We start from the raw sequence: 15879 nt of genomic DNA on the forward strand, positions 1-15879 counted from the left end.
TACAGCTCTCTTGAATTTAAAAGTGGGACCTGGATGAGAAAACATGGGAACGGGCCTAACGTTTTCTCCCGCATTTACCCTTGTTACTTGCCTGTCTGAAATACTGTCTTTTGTTTTCTGCTTTTCTAGGAATGTTTACCCTTGCAGAAGTTGCTTCACTTAATGACATTCAGCCAACTTACCGAATCCTGAAACCATGGTGGGACGTGTTTATGGATTACCTGGCTGTTGTTATGTTGATGGTGGCCATCTTTGCGGGAACCATGCAACTTACCAAAGATCAGGTGGTCTGCTTGCCAGTATTGCCATCTCCTGTAAGTTCAAAGGCACACACCCCACCAGGGAATGCTGACGTCACTACCGAAATCTCCCAGACGGAAGTAGCCCCTCACCGAGAGCAAGAAGGGCAGATGACAAGTGACGTGTCCCTTGGCACACCTGCGGTGACTCCTGAAGTACCTCTCAGAGCCTCACATCCTCACACTGACACCACAGCTCCGAGTCCTGAGGCAAAGAAAGAGAAGAGAGACCCAACGGGCCGGAAAACCAACTTAGATTTTCAGCAATATGTATTTATTAATCAGATGTGTTACCATCTGGCACTCCCATGGTATTCTAAGTACTTCCCTTACCTGGCCCTCATACATACCATTATCCTCATGGTCAGTAGCAACTTTTGGTTCAAGTATCCCAAAACGTGCTCCAAAGTGGAGCATTTTGTATCCATCTTAGGCAAATGCTTTGAATCTCCCTGGACCACGAAGGCGTTATCTGAGACGGCTTGCGAAGACTCGGAGGAGAACAAGCAGAGGATAACAGGTGCGCAGACCCTACCGAAGCACGTGTCCACCAGCAGTGATGAAGGGAGCCCCAGTGCCAGCACCCCCATGATCAACAAAACTGGCTTCAAATTCTCAGCCGAGAAGCCTGTGGTTGAGGTCCCCAGCATGACCATCCTGGATAAGAAAGATGGGGAGCAGGCTAAGGCCCTGTTCGAGAAAGTAAGGAAGTTCCGGGCTCATGTAGAGGACAGCGACTTGATCTATAAGCTCTATGTGGTCCAGACGGTTATCAAAACGGCCAAGTTCATTTTCATCCTCTGCTACACAGCCAACTTCGTGAATGCCATCAGCTTTGAGCACGTGTGCAGACCCGAGGTGGAGCACCTGACCGGCTATGAGGTATTCGAGTGCACCCACAACATGGCATACATGCTGAAAAAGCTCCTCATCAGCTACATATCCATCATCTGTGTGTATGGCTTCATCTGCCTCTACACTCTCTTCTGGCTCTTCAGGATCCCTCTGAAGGAATATTCGTTCGAGAAAGTTCGAGAAGAGAGCAGCTTCAGCGACATTCCTGATGTCAAGAATGACTTCGCCTTCCTCCTCCACATGGTGGACCAGTACGACCAGCTGTACTCGAAGCGCTTCGGGGTGTTCCTGTCGGAAGTCAGCGAGAACAAGCTGAGGGAGATCAGTCTGAACCACGAGTGGACCTTCGAGAAGCTCCGTCAGCACGTGTCCCGCAACGCGCAGGACAAGCAGGAGCTGCACCTGTTCATGCTGTCCGGGGTGCCCGATGCCGTCTTTGACCTCACAGACCTGGACGTGCTCAAGCTCGAGCTCATCCCCGAAGCAAAGATCCCCGCGAAGATCTCCCAGATGACCAACCTCCAGGAGCTCCACCTGTGCCACTGCCCCGCCAAGGTGGAGCAGACTGCCTTCAGCTTCCTGCGTGACCACCTGCGCTGCCTCCACGTGAAGTTCACCGACGTGGCTGAGATCCCCGCCTGGGTATACCTGCTCAAAAACCTCCGCGAGCTCTACCTGATAGGCAACCTGAACTCGGAGAACAATAAGATGATCGGACTGGAATCGCTCCGGGAATTACGGCACCTGAAGATTCTCCACGTGAAGAGCAACTTGACCAAAGTCCCCTCCAACATCACAGATGTGGCCCCACATCTGACCAAGTTAGTCATTCATAATGACGGCACGAAACTCCTGGTACTGAACAGCCTTAAGAAAATGATGAATGTCGCTGAGCTGGAGCTCCAGAACTGTGAGCTGGAGAGAATCCCACATGCAATTTTCAGCCTCTCTAATTTACAGGAACTGGACTTAAAGTCGAATAACATACGCACAATTGAGGAGATAATCAGTTTCCAGCACTTAAAACGACTGACTTGTTTAAAACTGTGGCATAATAAAATCGTCACCATCCCTCCTTCCATTACCCATGTCAAAAACTTGGAGTCACTTTACTTCTCCAACAACAAGCTCGAATCCTTACCGGTAGCAGTATTTAGTTTACAGAAACTCAGATGCTTAGATGTAAGCTACAACAACATTTCAATGATTCCCATAGAAATAGGATTGCTTCAGAACCTGCAGCATTTACATATCACCGGCAATAAAGTAGACATTCTGCCAAAGCAATTGTTTAAATGCCTGAAGTTGAGGACTTTGAATCTGGGACAAAACTGCATCACCTCTCTCCCAGAGAAAATCGGTCAGCTGTCCCAGCTCACCCAGCTGGAGCTCAAGGGGAACTGCTTGGACCGCCTGCCCGCTCAGCTGGGCCAGTGTCGGCTGCTCAAGAAAAGCGGACTGGTTGTGGAAGATCACCTTTTTGACACCCTGCCACCAGAAGTCAAAGAAGCATTGAATCAAGACATCAGTGTGCCCTTTGCAAATGGGATTTGAACGGAGGTGACGCAAGTGGGGGGGGGGCGTGCACGGGAAGCCACAGCCTCCTGGATAGCAGTTGCTCACCTACCACTTCCTGGGAGATGAGAAGTTTTGTGTTGATCCCTCAATTTCAGACGCAAACGTGGAGAGGAGGCATAGAAGGGCCGGTAGAAGACATCATTGAATGTTCAATGTTGATAGGGTTTTCAAGTCATTCATTTCCAGATCTTTTTCTCTCTCTCTGTTTTTTTTTTGTTGTTGTTGTTTTTTGTTTTTGTCTTCTGGGGCCAGGAAGGAAAAATTATAATCACTAATCTTGGTTCTTTTTTAAATTGTTTGTAACTTGGATGCTGCCGCTACTGAATGTTTACAAATTGCTTGCCTGCTAAAAGTAAATGATTAAATTGACTTTTTCTTACTCCACTACCTTTTATGAGGTGTCCTAATCTCTTTTTGCTTCATGGGTGCAGTAGTGAATTCTCTAACTCAGATCACTAAAGACCACAGTGAGTCCAAACTAATTTTAGATTTGCTGAAATAATGATTCCTCCCTTCCTGTTTTAATTTTCAGTACTTCTTATGGTATTTGACAAGTGCTCTGTAGATTTTACGGTCTTGCAGGTGTGGAATACAGTAAAGGTGTGTAGATTGTGGGGGCTTTGATTTGTTTCTTATGAATAAATAATAAGAAAAAATAAAAGAGCATATCCTTCATAGTAACTTTTTCCCAATGGCCTGGAGTTTTGATTATATGGTTCATTTTTAATTGATACTATAAAATTTTCAATAAAAATAAATTTCTCGGGCTGGGGATATGGCCTAGTGGCAAGAGTGCTTGCCTCGTATACATGAGGCCCTGGGTTCAATTCCCCAGCACCACATATACAGAAAACGGCCAGCAGCGGCGCTGTGGCTCAAGTGGCAAAGTGCTAGCCTTGAGCAAAAAGAAGCCAGGGACAGTGCTCAGGCCCTGAGTTCAGGCCCCAGGACTGGCCAAACAAACAAACAAACAAAAATAAATAAATAAATAAATTTCTCCATAGAAACTATAAATTTTTAAATAAAAATTAACCTAGTTAAACCCAAAGTAATTTTAGGAACTTAATAATAAACAACTTTCCAGTATCACCATGTGGAAGACAGCACAAAATCAAGGCAAGTATTGCTTAATTTTCTTTTCATGGTAGTATAGTGTTAGTATTAGTGGTGGCGGTGGTGGTGGTTAAAAATAAGACTTAAGCTGAGCACAGGTGGCTCGCACCTGTGGACCTAGCTACTCACAAGGCTGAGAAGACCTAGAGGGTTGAGTGAGGTTCAAAGACAGCCCAGGCAGAAAATTCTAAGATCTCAATTTAGTCATCAGAATGTCAAGCTGGAAGCATGGATCAAGTGGTTGAGAGCCAGCCAAGCAAGCAAGCCAAGTGAGCATGAGACCCTTGAGTTCAAACCCTCCATCTAACCTCTGCCAAATAAAGTAGAATATGTATCATTGAGATGGAAACGTCTTGGCTTTCCTATTCATTTCAGTGACAAGCTGTATTTCCTGTGTTTGTCTACAGCAAGGAGGGGGTGTATTGGGGGAAGTGCTAGTTGAATGCACTTTGCACTTTTTTAGATAATGATTTTCTTTTGGGAATTTACAGTCTCAAAGCCTGGTACAAAAAAAACGAAAAGAATTCCTTGTCCTTCCTCTAGATATGAACTGGCAAGTATCTCATAGCCCTTCTACAAGAATGCTTTTTCAAGAGAAGAGAACTGTTTGGCACTCCACATATAAAATAATGCCTCTTTGTCAGATGGGACTCACTCAGTGACACACTGGGCATCTTTTGGGCCCTCTAAGCCCAGCTTGAAGGATACATAAGACTGGAGAAGAAGGACACCTGCCCTTAACACTACATCATTCTGCAGGTGCTGCCCACCAGCCAGAGGAGGTAGCTCTTTGCTTGCTGAACAACTCAATAGAAAGGCTGAAGCCATGGCCACTGAATTAGGAGCTGACCTCCAGCTCCAGCATCCTGGCTATTCCTTTTCATTCTAGCTTATAAAAGGCCATGTTTGGGAAATCAGAGGACAATGGTGATATTTTTTTTCTTTTTATAAAACCAATTTTTTTTGTTCTGATATGTTATCTTCCTGGTTCTCTCAGCTTGCATTTGTGTAGTCACTGGGATCTGTCATGCACCTGCTTCATGCCTTGCCTGCACTTTCAGTGAACACAGTCAGATAGGAGTGAGAAGAGTAATATGTAAATAGTATGTGTAGGAAACAGTACAGAACCTATGTGAATAGAGCAGTGGTTCAAGTGGAAGAACTTAGGTACAGGGGTCTTTGGGGACATCTGCTGATGTCTCCAAACTATCCAGAACACCCTGAGCTCGTCCTCCCTGTTATATTTGAAAAGCATGTCATACCTGTTGCACACTGGTGGCTAATCCTACAATCCCAGATCCTCAGAGGCTGAGATCTGAGCACTGAGGTTTGAAGCCAGCCCAGGCAGAAGAATTTGGGAGACTCTTATCCCCAATTAAACAGCAAAAAGCCAGAAGTGGAGCTGTGGCTCAAGTGGTAGAGGTGTAAGCCTTGAGTGAAAAAGATAAAGGATAATGCGCAGGCCCTGAGTTCAAGACCCAATGACAGGCAATTCTCAAAAAAGGATGAGGTCAACAATGGCAAGATCTTAACAATTGTGCTTTACAAGCTAAGAAACTCAATTTCTGTTTTTTGGTGTTTTTTTTTTTTTAAAGGAGAGTAGTGTACCAGTTCTTGAACTGAGGGTCTTGTGCTCTTGTTTGTCTTATTTGCTCATGTCTGGTGCTTTACTACTTAAGCCGCACACCTATAGTCCTTTTTTTTTTTCTTTTCAAATATCCTGTTGGAGGACTAGGAATTTAGCTAGCAGTAGAGAATATGTTTAATGTACATGAGGCCCCAGGCTTAAACCCCAACACCAAAAACAAGACATAACTTGAAGTATGGTTAGCACATCAAAGGTTGTACAGGACGAAAATGTCAACATCACATTGAACTCTCTCAGGACAGACACATGCACCTTTACTTTGAACACTGCCCACCTCACTTTCCAGCTCTCTGCAGGCACTAGAATCTAGTATTCCAAGACTCGGCCCCTATCAGCTCCGCCTATTGGCAGGTGCTTCTACTTAATCCTTAGGGTTCAGTCACTTAGAACTGATGGGTGTTCAATGCCTTAAGACAGTATCAAAGGGACCTTTTCTTCTCCCAATATAATGATGTCCTTGAATTTGGAATATTTCACAGCTTATTTAAATGCCACTATTTACAAACAGCACTATTTTAACAGCACCAGCTGTCCTGGTGAGGCTCTGGTGGCTCACACCTATAATCTTAGCTACTGAGGAGGCTGAGATCTGAGGATTGCTATTCAAAACCAGCCTGGGCAGACAAATCTGAGAGACCCTAGGACCAGCAAAAATCCAGAAGTGGAGCTATGGCTTATGTGGGAGAACACCAGGCTTGAGCAAAATAGCTGTGTGACAGTGCCCAGGCTCTGAGTTGAAGCCCCTGGACCAGCAAAAAAATGAAAGCACTGTCCTGAGAAAGGCTGGTGCATGTAACAGAATTTAATCACACTGGATCTTGGAGTTTCAGAAAAAGATCTTGAGGGGATGTACTGTGTGAAGCACTTGTCTTACAACAGCAAAGTCCTAGGTTTGATCCCCACTGCCGAGAGAAATATGGGAATTATTTTCTGAACTTGTGAATTATATTGGTGTCACATGCACGAGACGAGTTTAACTATTCCTTTTTTAGGTGAGTCCTAAACAGGTCTGATAGAATGTGGTTTTCTTCTTTAAACCTCTGTGTGCACACGTGTGTGGGTGTGTACTCGTGTGCATGCACATGTGTGTGCACTAGTCCTGGGGCTTGAACTCAGGACTTGGGCACTGTCCCTTAACTTTTTCACTCAAGGCTAGCTTCTACCACTTGAGCCCACCTCCTCCACTCTAGCTTTTGGCTGGTTATTGGAAATAGACATCTTAGATTCCTCTGCTGGGTCTGGCTTCAAATCTTGCTCCTCAATCCCAGCCTCCTGAGTAGCTAGGATTATGGGTATGAGCCACCAGTAAACCTTTCCCCCCCCCACTTGTATGTAGTTGGTTGAGCAGAGGGGACTGGCTTTCTCGAAGGCTCCTAAAGGGGAGCTTGAATCATTAGTAACCCCCATTCTTTTAGTAACTTCATAATAGATTCCATACTGTATAACTTCTGCCCTTTAACGTTTTTATGTATAAAGCAAAAGTTTTTTTTTTTGTTGTTTTTTTTTTGCCAGTTCTAGGGCTTGAGCTCCGGCCTGAGCACTGTCCCTGAGCTTCTTTTGCTCAAGGCTAGCACTCTATCACTTGAGCCACAGTGCCACTTCCGGCTTTTTCTGTGGTGCTGAGGAATCAAACCCAGGGCTTCATGCATGCTAGGCAAGCACTCTACCACTAAGCCACATTCTCAGCCCCTAAAGGAAAGTTTTATGTGCTATAAATCTCTGGTACTTTCTATGTCTCCCCTGGTTTCTTCATTAACCAGTAACCAAACTCTTCAAGTTGCTGATGGCAGCAAACTCCAAAGTGCCCTTGAGACCAACACCCCACAGTGGCTCCCATTCACCTGGCTGATCCAGAGCCAGGTTACTGTCCTCACGCAAAGACTTGGGGCAGTGCTTACGTCAGTAATTCATTCCAATAAAATGGTCCTTTTATTAACTGAATCCTCAAACAAAGGCAGTGCAAACAAAAAGCCCCTTTCATGAAAAGAAGGGAAACCAAGACCAAACCTCTGGAAACAAGTTTTCAAATGTCCTCTTGAGTCCCCTCTAGTCCTGGCCAGCTGTGGCTCTGGGGTTCTAAGTCATAGGCATTCAGGGCTGGTGGCTCCTGGAGTCAAGGACAAGCTGAAACAAGAACATAAAAGCAGCCAGGCACTGGTGCCTCACGTCTAATCCTGCTGTTCAGGAGACTGAGATCTGAGGATTGTGATTTGAAGCCAGCTGGGGCAGGAAAAGCTTTTCTCCAGTTAGCCTTCCAAAAGATGAAGGGGAGGTGTGACTCAAATGGTAGAGCCCTAGCCTTGAGCAGAAAGAACTAAGGCACAGTACCCAGGCCCAGGCCCTGAGTTCAAGCCTGTGTATTGGCAGACACATACACACACACACACACACACACACACACACACACACACACACACGAGACAACCATTCACTTCTGAATGAAACAGCACTTACATTTTTTTTTCCTGGCCTTGGGTATTAAGCCTGTAACCTTAGCTCTATCTCTAATCTGTGCTGTCAGACCCTTTTTTATTTGCTTTTGGGGGCCTTTTTTGAGATGGTCTCACCACACATTCCAGGCTGACCTTAAGCTTGCAGTTCTTATTTCAGCCAAGCAAGTGCTGGGATTATAGACATGCTTGGCTCCTCTGTCTTTTTTTTACTTGGGGAAATACACTGTACATACACTGTCCCAGTGCATGGAAATCATGAGGCTCTTCATTTAGTGTCAGTCCTGGAAAGTGTCACTTCTGAGTCACATTCACCACCTCTACCCAGCTGCCAGCCCTGTACACTGGCTTTCCTTCGCTCTTAGGATTCCAGCCTGGAGTGAGGCTCTGGGTTTGACTCCTACCTCTGCCCTGGCTGAGGGTGGTGAGCAACCTATGTAACCTCTTCATAATGTAAATGACAATAGTGCCTGTCATGTATGTTTGGGGGGGAGGGGTTGTATTGTCTACAGATGATTTATTTATGGTACTGTGGCTGGCAAATGGAAAATAATAACACATTATTTTTATCCCCCAGCTCCAAGAAAGATGGTTAGGTTTCCCTAATATTCTCTTGTTGGACTTTTCAGTGAGCACCTGAAACACGGAATAAGATGTGTATGAAATAAATCATTTCTCAACCTTATTTCCCACTGGTTGTGGCCATCTGATTGAATGGGAAAGGAGGGGCATCTCTGCTCACCACTACACTGCCAGTGCAGGAATTGCTTTTGAATGTGGTCCTTGCAGAAAAGTGCCTGCCATCCACTTTCCACATTACTGCTGCCTCAACTACAGGTTAGAAATGTGGCCAGGGGAAAGTGATGCTGTGGCTCAAGTGGTAGAGCACTAGCCTTGAGCACAGAGAGGCTCAGAGACAGAGCCCAGGCTCTGAGTTCAAGCCCCAGGACCAGCACACACACAAAAAAATGCACCTCACTAGAAATGTGGCCAGGGGCAACTACGGATGGGATGGGGTTCACACAGCAGAGGCTTCCTGGGCTCCTAGCAATATCAGGATCTAGGTTACATAAAGAAAAACAAACCTCTACCTTGTTTAAATTATTATTAATTAGAGGGCTCTGCTCTGATGTAAGCAGTAAATCCTAAAAACCTTGCTATTCTGAACCACTCTAGCAGTAGCATCAGGAGCCGGTTAGCAATGCACAATCGCCTCAGACTGGCTCCTAGACCTTAGCCAGATGAAATCTAGGTGATCAATGAGCATGATAAAAATTTGAGAAATATTGTCCAAACTAACATGTATATCAAAAGTGTGGCAACTGGTCCTCAAGAAGCAGTGGAGAATGTGGCACTGGTAACTGATGTGTTTCCTCTGCCATTGGCTTCTATCTTTCCCATCAACCTCCTGGCTCTCTGTCCACATCCATTCATTCGCTCCTGCTGGCAGCCTTATCACTATAGCAACAGTAGAATGGAAGGATGATAGTCAGACAGCCACTGGAGACATCCCAAGGGGATGGCAATATACTTGGCCTTCCAGGAGTGTGAGGTACTGAAGGTAGGTCTTGTAACTGCCTCAGTAGCATATGTACTCACTGTCCTTTGCCCACTGACCCTCCCTTATGCCCAGGGAGGGTCCTGCCCCTTTCATTGTTTAGCCTCAGGCTCGATCTGAGTTAGCTCAGCCACAAGGAACCCTCAACACAGGCTTTTCAGAATGCCCCTGGGAAATTGCCAGCCAGGCCAGCAGAAAAGCTGATGGAAGTGATCTCTGATCTGCTCAAAGGAATCACATAGCTGTTAACCCTGACAGTATAAAGAGGTGAAAACTTTCACCAGGTGCTGGTGGCTCATATCTGTAATCCTAGCTACTCAGGAGGCTGAGATCTGAGGATCATAGTTCAAAGCCAGCCCAGGCAGGAAAGTCTGTGAGACTCTAATCTCCAATTAACCACCAGAAAATTGGAAGCAGTGCTGTGGTTCAAAGTAGTAGAGTGCTAGCCTTGAGCAAAAAAACTCAGGGACAGTACCCAGGACCTGAGTCCAAGCCTCACAAGGAGAAGGGGGAGGAGGGGGAGGAGGGGGAGGAGGAGGAGGAGGAGGAGGAGGGGGGGGGGAGGAGGAGGAGGAGGAGGAGGAGGAGGAGGAGGAGGAGGAGGAGGAGGAGGAGGAGGAGGAGGAGGAGTAATAGGAATTAAAATGGAAACTACCTAATAAGAGCCACACAAACTCAGCACTTGAAATGAGGCACAGCCTGGATGGAAACATCTTTCACATGCATTGCCAAGGATTCAACACAGATTCTTCCTGCAGCCGAGACCTTCTGACTCTGGCACCGGCTGTAGGGGCAACATCTGGGTACTATTCTCATGAAACCCTCCTTCTTCTTGGCAGCAGTGATTAAATCACTCATCTTCTCTTCCCCAGGAGACAGCAGAGATTATGTCAGCCTAGTGCCTGCCACACCCTGAAGATAAACTACCTAATAACAGAGCACCGTTCATTTATCCTCAGAGCAGGCAGGAAATTCAGTTAAAGACATGTTCATCTGAGCTTGAGAAATAACACAGCCAAGCCTCTACACCTTCCAGCCTCCATACCAAGTCCTGCTAGGCGTTAGGGATTCTGTGCTGCCAGCTTCCCATCTCTAGAAATGGCATTAAGATGGCACTGGTGGCTCACACCTGTAATCCTAGCTATTCAGGAAGCTGAGATCTGGTATCACAGTTCAAAACCAGCCCAGGCTGGAAAGTTTGTGATATGAGACTATTATCTCCAATTTTGCCACCAAAAGGCCAAAAGTGGGATTGTGGTTCAATTGGTAGGTTGCTAGCCTTGAGTGAAAAAGCTAAGGGATAGTCCCAAACCCTAAGTTGAAGCCCCAGTACTAACACACACACACACACACACACACACACACACACACACACACACACACAGAGCAAGTCACTCCTCACAGCAGACCGAGTGAAGTGAAGTGTCCCCATTTACAGATGGAAGACCTGGGGTTAGGCCATCACCCACCCATTGAGGAGTGCTGACTCACCAGGCACCCCCTCCCCCACTCAACTAAGCAAAGGATGCCTGGTGTTCTGTTAGCAATTCCAAAAGATCTTTCAAAAGCCCTGTTGACATCCTGGTTATAGAAATTTGCCTGGAGCTAGGATTTTCTTTAGTATTAGGGGCAAGTTTTTGGATGTGTCTTAGTGCTAGTCCTGATGGTCCTGAAAGGCCAGTCCACCCAAGGTAATGTAATTCTTTTCCCTTGCTAAATGTTAAAGGTATGACCATCTTAACTTAATGGTCACTTACTGAGAAATGAGAAAGCACTGTCTGGGTTGTTTGAGGCTCAGTCAATGGGGAGAGCAACATTCAACAGATCAGCAGGAAAAGGTGGCTACAGGAGGGTGCTGCAACATTTGCTGTGCCCTCTGGGCAGAGGTGACTTTTCTTTCCAGAATGGCATTTCAAACAGATTCTCAGGCCTTCACAACCCCCGCTGCACCAGGCTCCTGTGTGGTCCTGATCTTTATTTTCACTGTACCGTTCTTTTTCTGTGGATGATCACTGTGCTCGCATCTGGATGAGGACAAAGTAGATTTTTGTGGTCTGTGGAGAGGAAGGAACCAATTTCATATTGAAGAAACTGCCTAGAACAGAGAAGGGAGAAGAAACCTTATTCAGGGCACTAACTTCACATTCTCACCCCTGCAGGACCAAATGTGCCCCCCCGCCCCCCACACACACACTAGATTTGCGTTTCAAAGCCTCCAGGATATTTTTACTTTTTTTTTTTTTCCTTCCAGTCCTGGGGCTTGAACTCAGGGCCTGGGCTCTGACCCTGAGTCTCTTTGCTCAAAGCTAGCACTGTACCACTTGAGCCACAGTGCCACTTCTAGCTTTATCTGAGTAGTTTATTGGAGAGCCTCATGGATGTTCCTGCCGGGGCTGGCTTTGAACTGGGACCCTCAGTTCTCAGCTTCCTGAGTAGCTAGGATTACAGGCATGAGCCACAACTCCTAGCTGTTTCATTTTTTTATTTTTGGGGGAGTATTTTTGTTTGGTGCTGAGGAATTGAACTCCAGGCTTCATGAATGCTAGGCAAGTACTCCACCACTAAGCCACATTCCCAGCCCCCAGCTTTCATTAAGAAAAAAACAACCCTCCATATTCAGTGTATTTTGTCCTAATGCCTTCTTTCAAACTCAATTTGGTGAAATGAATTTTAACCAAAACACACCAATTGTCATATGAGACAACCTTTGTGTGTTTTGTTTTTGACCCCCTTAAAAAAGTGAGAATAGCTTTTACAAGTTAATACAACTTATATATGTCAATATTAGCAGGAACTCTCATTCACCAGGGATAAAGACAGGCCTGACTGACCAAGAAAGCCATTCCATAGAGGAATAAGAAGAAACTCTATGGAAGCCTGGAAATGGGTGTGGACCTTTGAAAAAAATAAACAGTTATTCTATTATTTACAGAATAAAATTAGCCCAATGACACATTCTAAGTTTCGCCTCAGTTCTTCCACCAGACAGAGTTAATAACATGTGTTCAGTTGAAAAAAAAATGGAAAAGAAAATTGGTTGTTCTGCCAGGTACTGGTGAGTCAAGCTTGCAAACCCATCTACTCAGAAGGCTGAGATCTGGAGATCATAGTCTGAAGCCATCTGGGTCGAGTGTCCTGGGGACTCTTATATCTAATTAATCAACAAAAACTGGAAGTGGAACTGTGGCTCAAATGGTAGAGCACTATCCTGGAGCAGAAAAGGCCACATGAGAGCACATAGCCCTGAGTTCAAGACCCAGGACCAACACATACCCAAAAATTCTTTGGAACTCATGCAGTTGCATTTGAGAACACAAGCCGTCCTAAGATAACCTTGTTCTTTTGAGTTCTTAGGGTTACAGCCCTAATTGGAAGAAGCAAAGCTAATTTTCTTGGCCTCAGGCTCCACTGTCGGTGAGTAAACAGAGCCTCGGGCCAGCCACAGCTTAACCCTCTACTTTCTGTCACTGGCCTGAAAAGTTGCAGGTGTAGTTGGCTCTGGCTTCAGCTGCTGGAACATCCTGCCAGAAAATGAGCTGACCCCCTACAGGCAAATAAATGGTGTTTCATCAAGTGTGAAATGCGCTTCTTGAGGCATTAACCTCAGAGCATTGTTAGGCTGATACACTGTATGTCCTTGGCAGTATTATTTAATGCATCTTAATACACTTAGTGCTTAATTAATACATCTTAGTGGTTTTCTCTAAGACGTTTCTGTATCCATCAACAAAAAATACAAATGAGCTGGGCACTAGTGGCTCACAGCACTAAGATTGAGATTTGAGGATAGTGATTTGAAGCCAGCCTGGGCAGGAATGATCATGAGACTCTTCTCTCCAATAAAATACTCAGAAAAAGCCAGAAGTGGCACTGTGGCACAAGTGGTGGAGCGTTAGCCTTGAGTAAGAGAAGCTTAGGGACAGTGCCTAGGCCCTGAGTTCAAGCCCCAGGACTGGCAAAAATAAAATAAAATAAAAGTGAAACCTGTAACACAAAGGCTATGCCAACATAAGCTGAGGAAATAAAACATGGCCCAGTAAAGTCATGTGGTGCTTTTCCTTTCAAAAGTCAGCAAGGGGCTTAGATGTAGCTCAGTGGCAAAGCACTCGCCTAGAAAGTTCGAGGTCCTGGGTTTGGATCCCCATTACCAGAAAAGACAGACAGTCAAAAGTCAGCAAGGACACATGATTAGTGACTTAACTCTCACCAGCAGTTCTTCACATATCTATTAATTTGTTTATTTTGCTTAGCAAATCAGGGTAATCAGACATTGTAATGTTAAGAACCCTCTTTAGATGGTTATGACTGTGTCTAAGTAGTTCTCTAAACTTGGGCCAGGCCCAATAATCCATCTGGCAAAGGGCTCCAAGACAGATTTCTGAAGAGTAGAGTCAAAGAACCATACCTTGGGCCACAGTGTTGGGTCTCTAGTCAGAAATACTGCTTGTAGTTAACACTTGATTATTGAGACTGAAAGCATTGAACTTTCTTAGTGTATTCAAAATAAAAAATCTTCTCTATTGCCACAGATGGTTGGTGATCTACTTGTTTTCAGCAATTAATTTCAATTAAGAAACGCAAGTCAGGCACTGATGGTTCATGCCTATAATCCTAGTCTCAGGAAGCTGAGATCTAAGAATGGAGGTTCCAAGCTATATGAAGGACTTGCCTCTCCCCTCTAGGCCCATTCTTCCTAAGATGGAATATGAAAGACTGACCCACACCCAGTTTTCCCAGGCCCATACAGGCATCAGGCAAAACCCCAGGTATAAGCTGACCTGCTTTGATGTTCAGGCAGGGCAATTCACCTAAGCCCAGCTGTAAACAATCCATTGTGAGCCCAAGGAAAAGCCACCAATTTCCTAGACTTAGTGGCACTTTCAATAACCTCTGCCTCCTTGCTCAGACCCCATATAAGCCTGGTCCCAAGTTCACCCCCTCACACAACCTCTAAACCCGTGGGAAGGTCTATGCCCCTCACTGTTCTTCAATAAACAGTCCTTGCCTGATGATGATTGAGTTCAGCCTATTCCTTTTCCATTCTCCATTTTCCTAACACTATCCCAGGCAGAAAAACCCATGAGATCCATCTCCATTTAACCACCAAAAAGCTGGAAGTGGAGGTGTGGCTCAAATGGTAGAATGCCAGCATTGAACAAAAAAGCAAAGCAAGAGAGCAAGGCCTTGAGTTCAAGCCCCAACGCACACATACACACACACATGCACACACACAAGCCCCAACACACACACACACACACACACACACACACACACACGGAAATGCCATCTGTTGCTTACTGTGAAGCACACTCATACTCTATATAAGCTTACATTGACCATTCCTGCATTCCCCCTCCCCACCACCACACCCCATCTGCCTAGCTAAGGAAGGGAGAAAATAGTAAATGTTTTTTACAAGATAAGACTACTACTGCAATCTTTCCAGTCCCTTTAACCTGTCACACCAAGAAACAATGATCATGTGAGAGGATTCTCTGAGAACCTGTGAGATCTCAACCTTACTTGAAGATTCAGCTAAACTTGCTACATTTTCATAACTATAAACAGCCCTGAGATTTCAAACTCTACAACAAAGCCATAGTAACAAACACAGCTTGATAATGGCACAAATTGGAGATCTGAAAGTCAATGGAACAGACTAGAAGACCCAGAAATAAAACCGCATACTCACAGTCATCTGCTATTTGACAAAGTCATACAGTGGAAAAAAACATCACCTCTTCAACAATTGTGTTGGGGAAACTGGGCTGCCGTGTGTAGAAAACTAAAGGTGGATCCCTGCTTGTCACCACGCACTAACATCCATTCAAAGTGGATCAAAGGCCTCACCATCAGACCTGAAACTCTGAAACCACTGCAAGACAGAGTAGGAGAGGCATTAGAACTTACAGGTACAGGCAGGAACTTCCTGAATAGTCTCAGGGGCACAACAGATAGGAGAGAGATTCCACAAGTGGGACTACATTAAAATAAAAAGGGGTTGCACAACTAAGGTCATAGTTACTAGACTAGAAAGACAGCCAACCTTTACCAGTAATACATTAGACAAAGGGGGCTGGGAATATGGCCTAGTGGTAAAAGTGCTCCCCTTGTATACATGAAGCCCTGGGTTCAATTCTTCAGCACCACATATATAGAAAAAAGCCAGAAGTGGCGCTATGGCTCAAGAGGTCGAGTGCTAGCCTTGAGCAAAAAGAAGCCAGGGACAGTGCTCAGGCCCCGAGTTCACGGCCCACGACTGGCAACAAAAACAAAACAAATAAACAAATACATTAGACAAATGCCTAATATCCAATATATACCAGGAGCTGCAGAAACTAACCCTCCTAAACATAAACAGCCCTGAGGTAAGCATGG

At 45.3% G+C, this 15879-nt stretch overlaps 1 protein-coding gene across 5 annotated transcripts in view; it reads left to right on the forward strand.

The window, feature by feature from the left end:
* The window catches only part of Lrrc8d (leucine rich repeat containing 8 VRAC subunit D), a 95878-nt gene extending 92762 nt beyond the window's left edge, over positions 1 to 3116 (forward strand). For all 5 annotated transcript variants that reach the window (XM_048351939.1, XM_048351941.1, XM_048351937.1 and 2 more), the window contains one exon: positions 130 to 3116. In XM_048351939.1, coding sequence (XP_048207896.1) covers positions 132 to 2708 — 2577 coding nt within the window. In that variant the 5' untranslated portion in view covers positions 130 to 131 and the 3' untranslated portion in view covers positions 2709 to 3116. The remainder of the gene's footprint in view (positions 1 to 129) is intronic.
* Positions 3117 to 15879: the final 12763 nt, after the last annotated feature.

This window comes from Perognathus longimembris, chromosome 7 (genome assembly GCF_023159225.1).
Source record: "Perognathus longimembris pacificus isolate PPM17 chromosome 7, ASM2315922v1, whole genome shotgun sequence".
Lineage (NCBI taxonomy): Eukaryota > Metazoa > Chordata > Mammalia > Rodentia > Heteromyidae > Perognathus > Perognathus longimembris.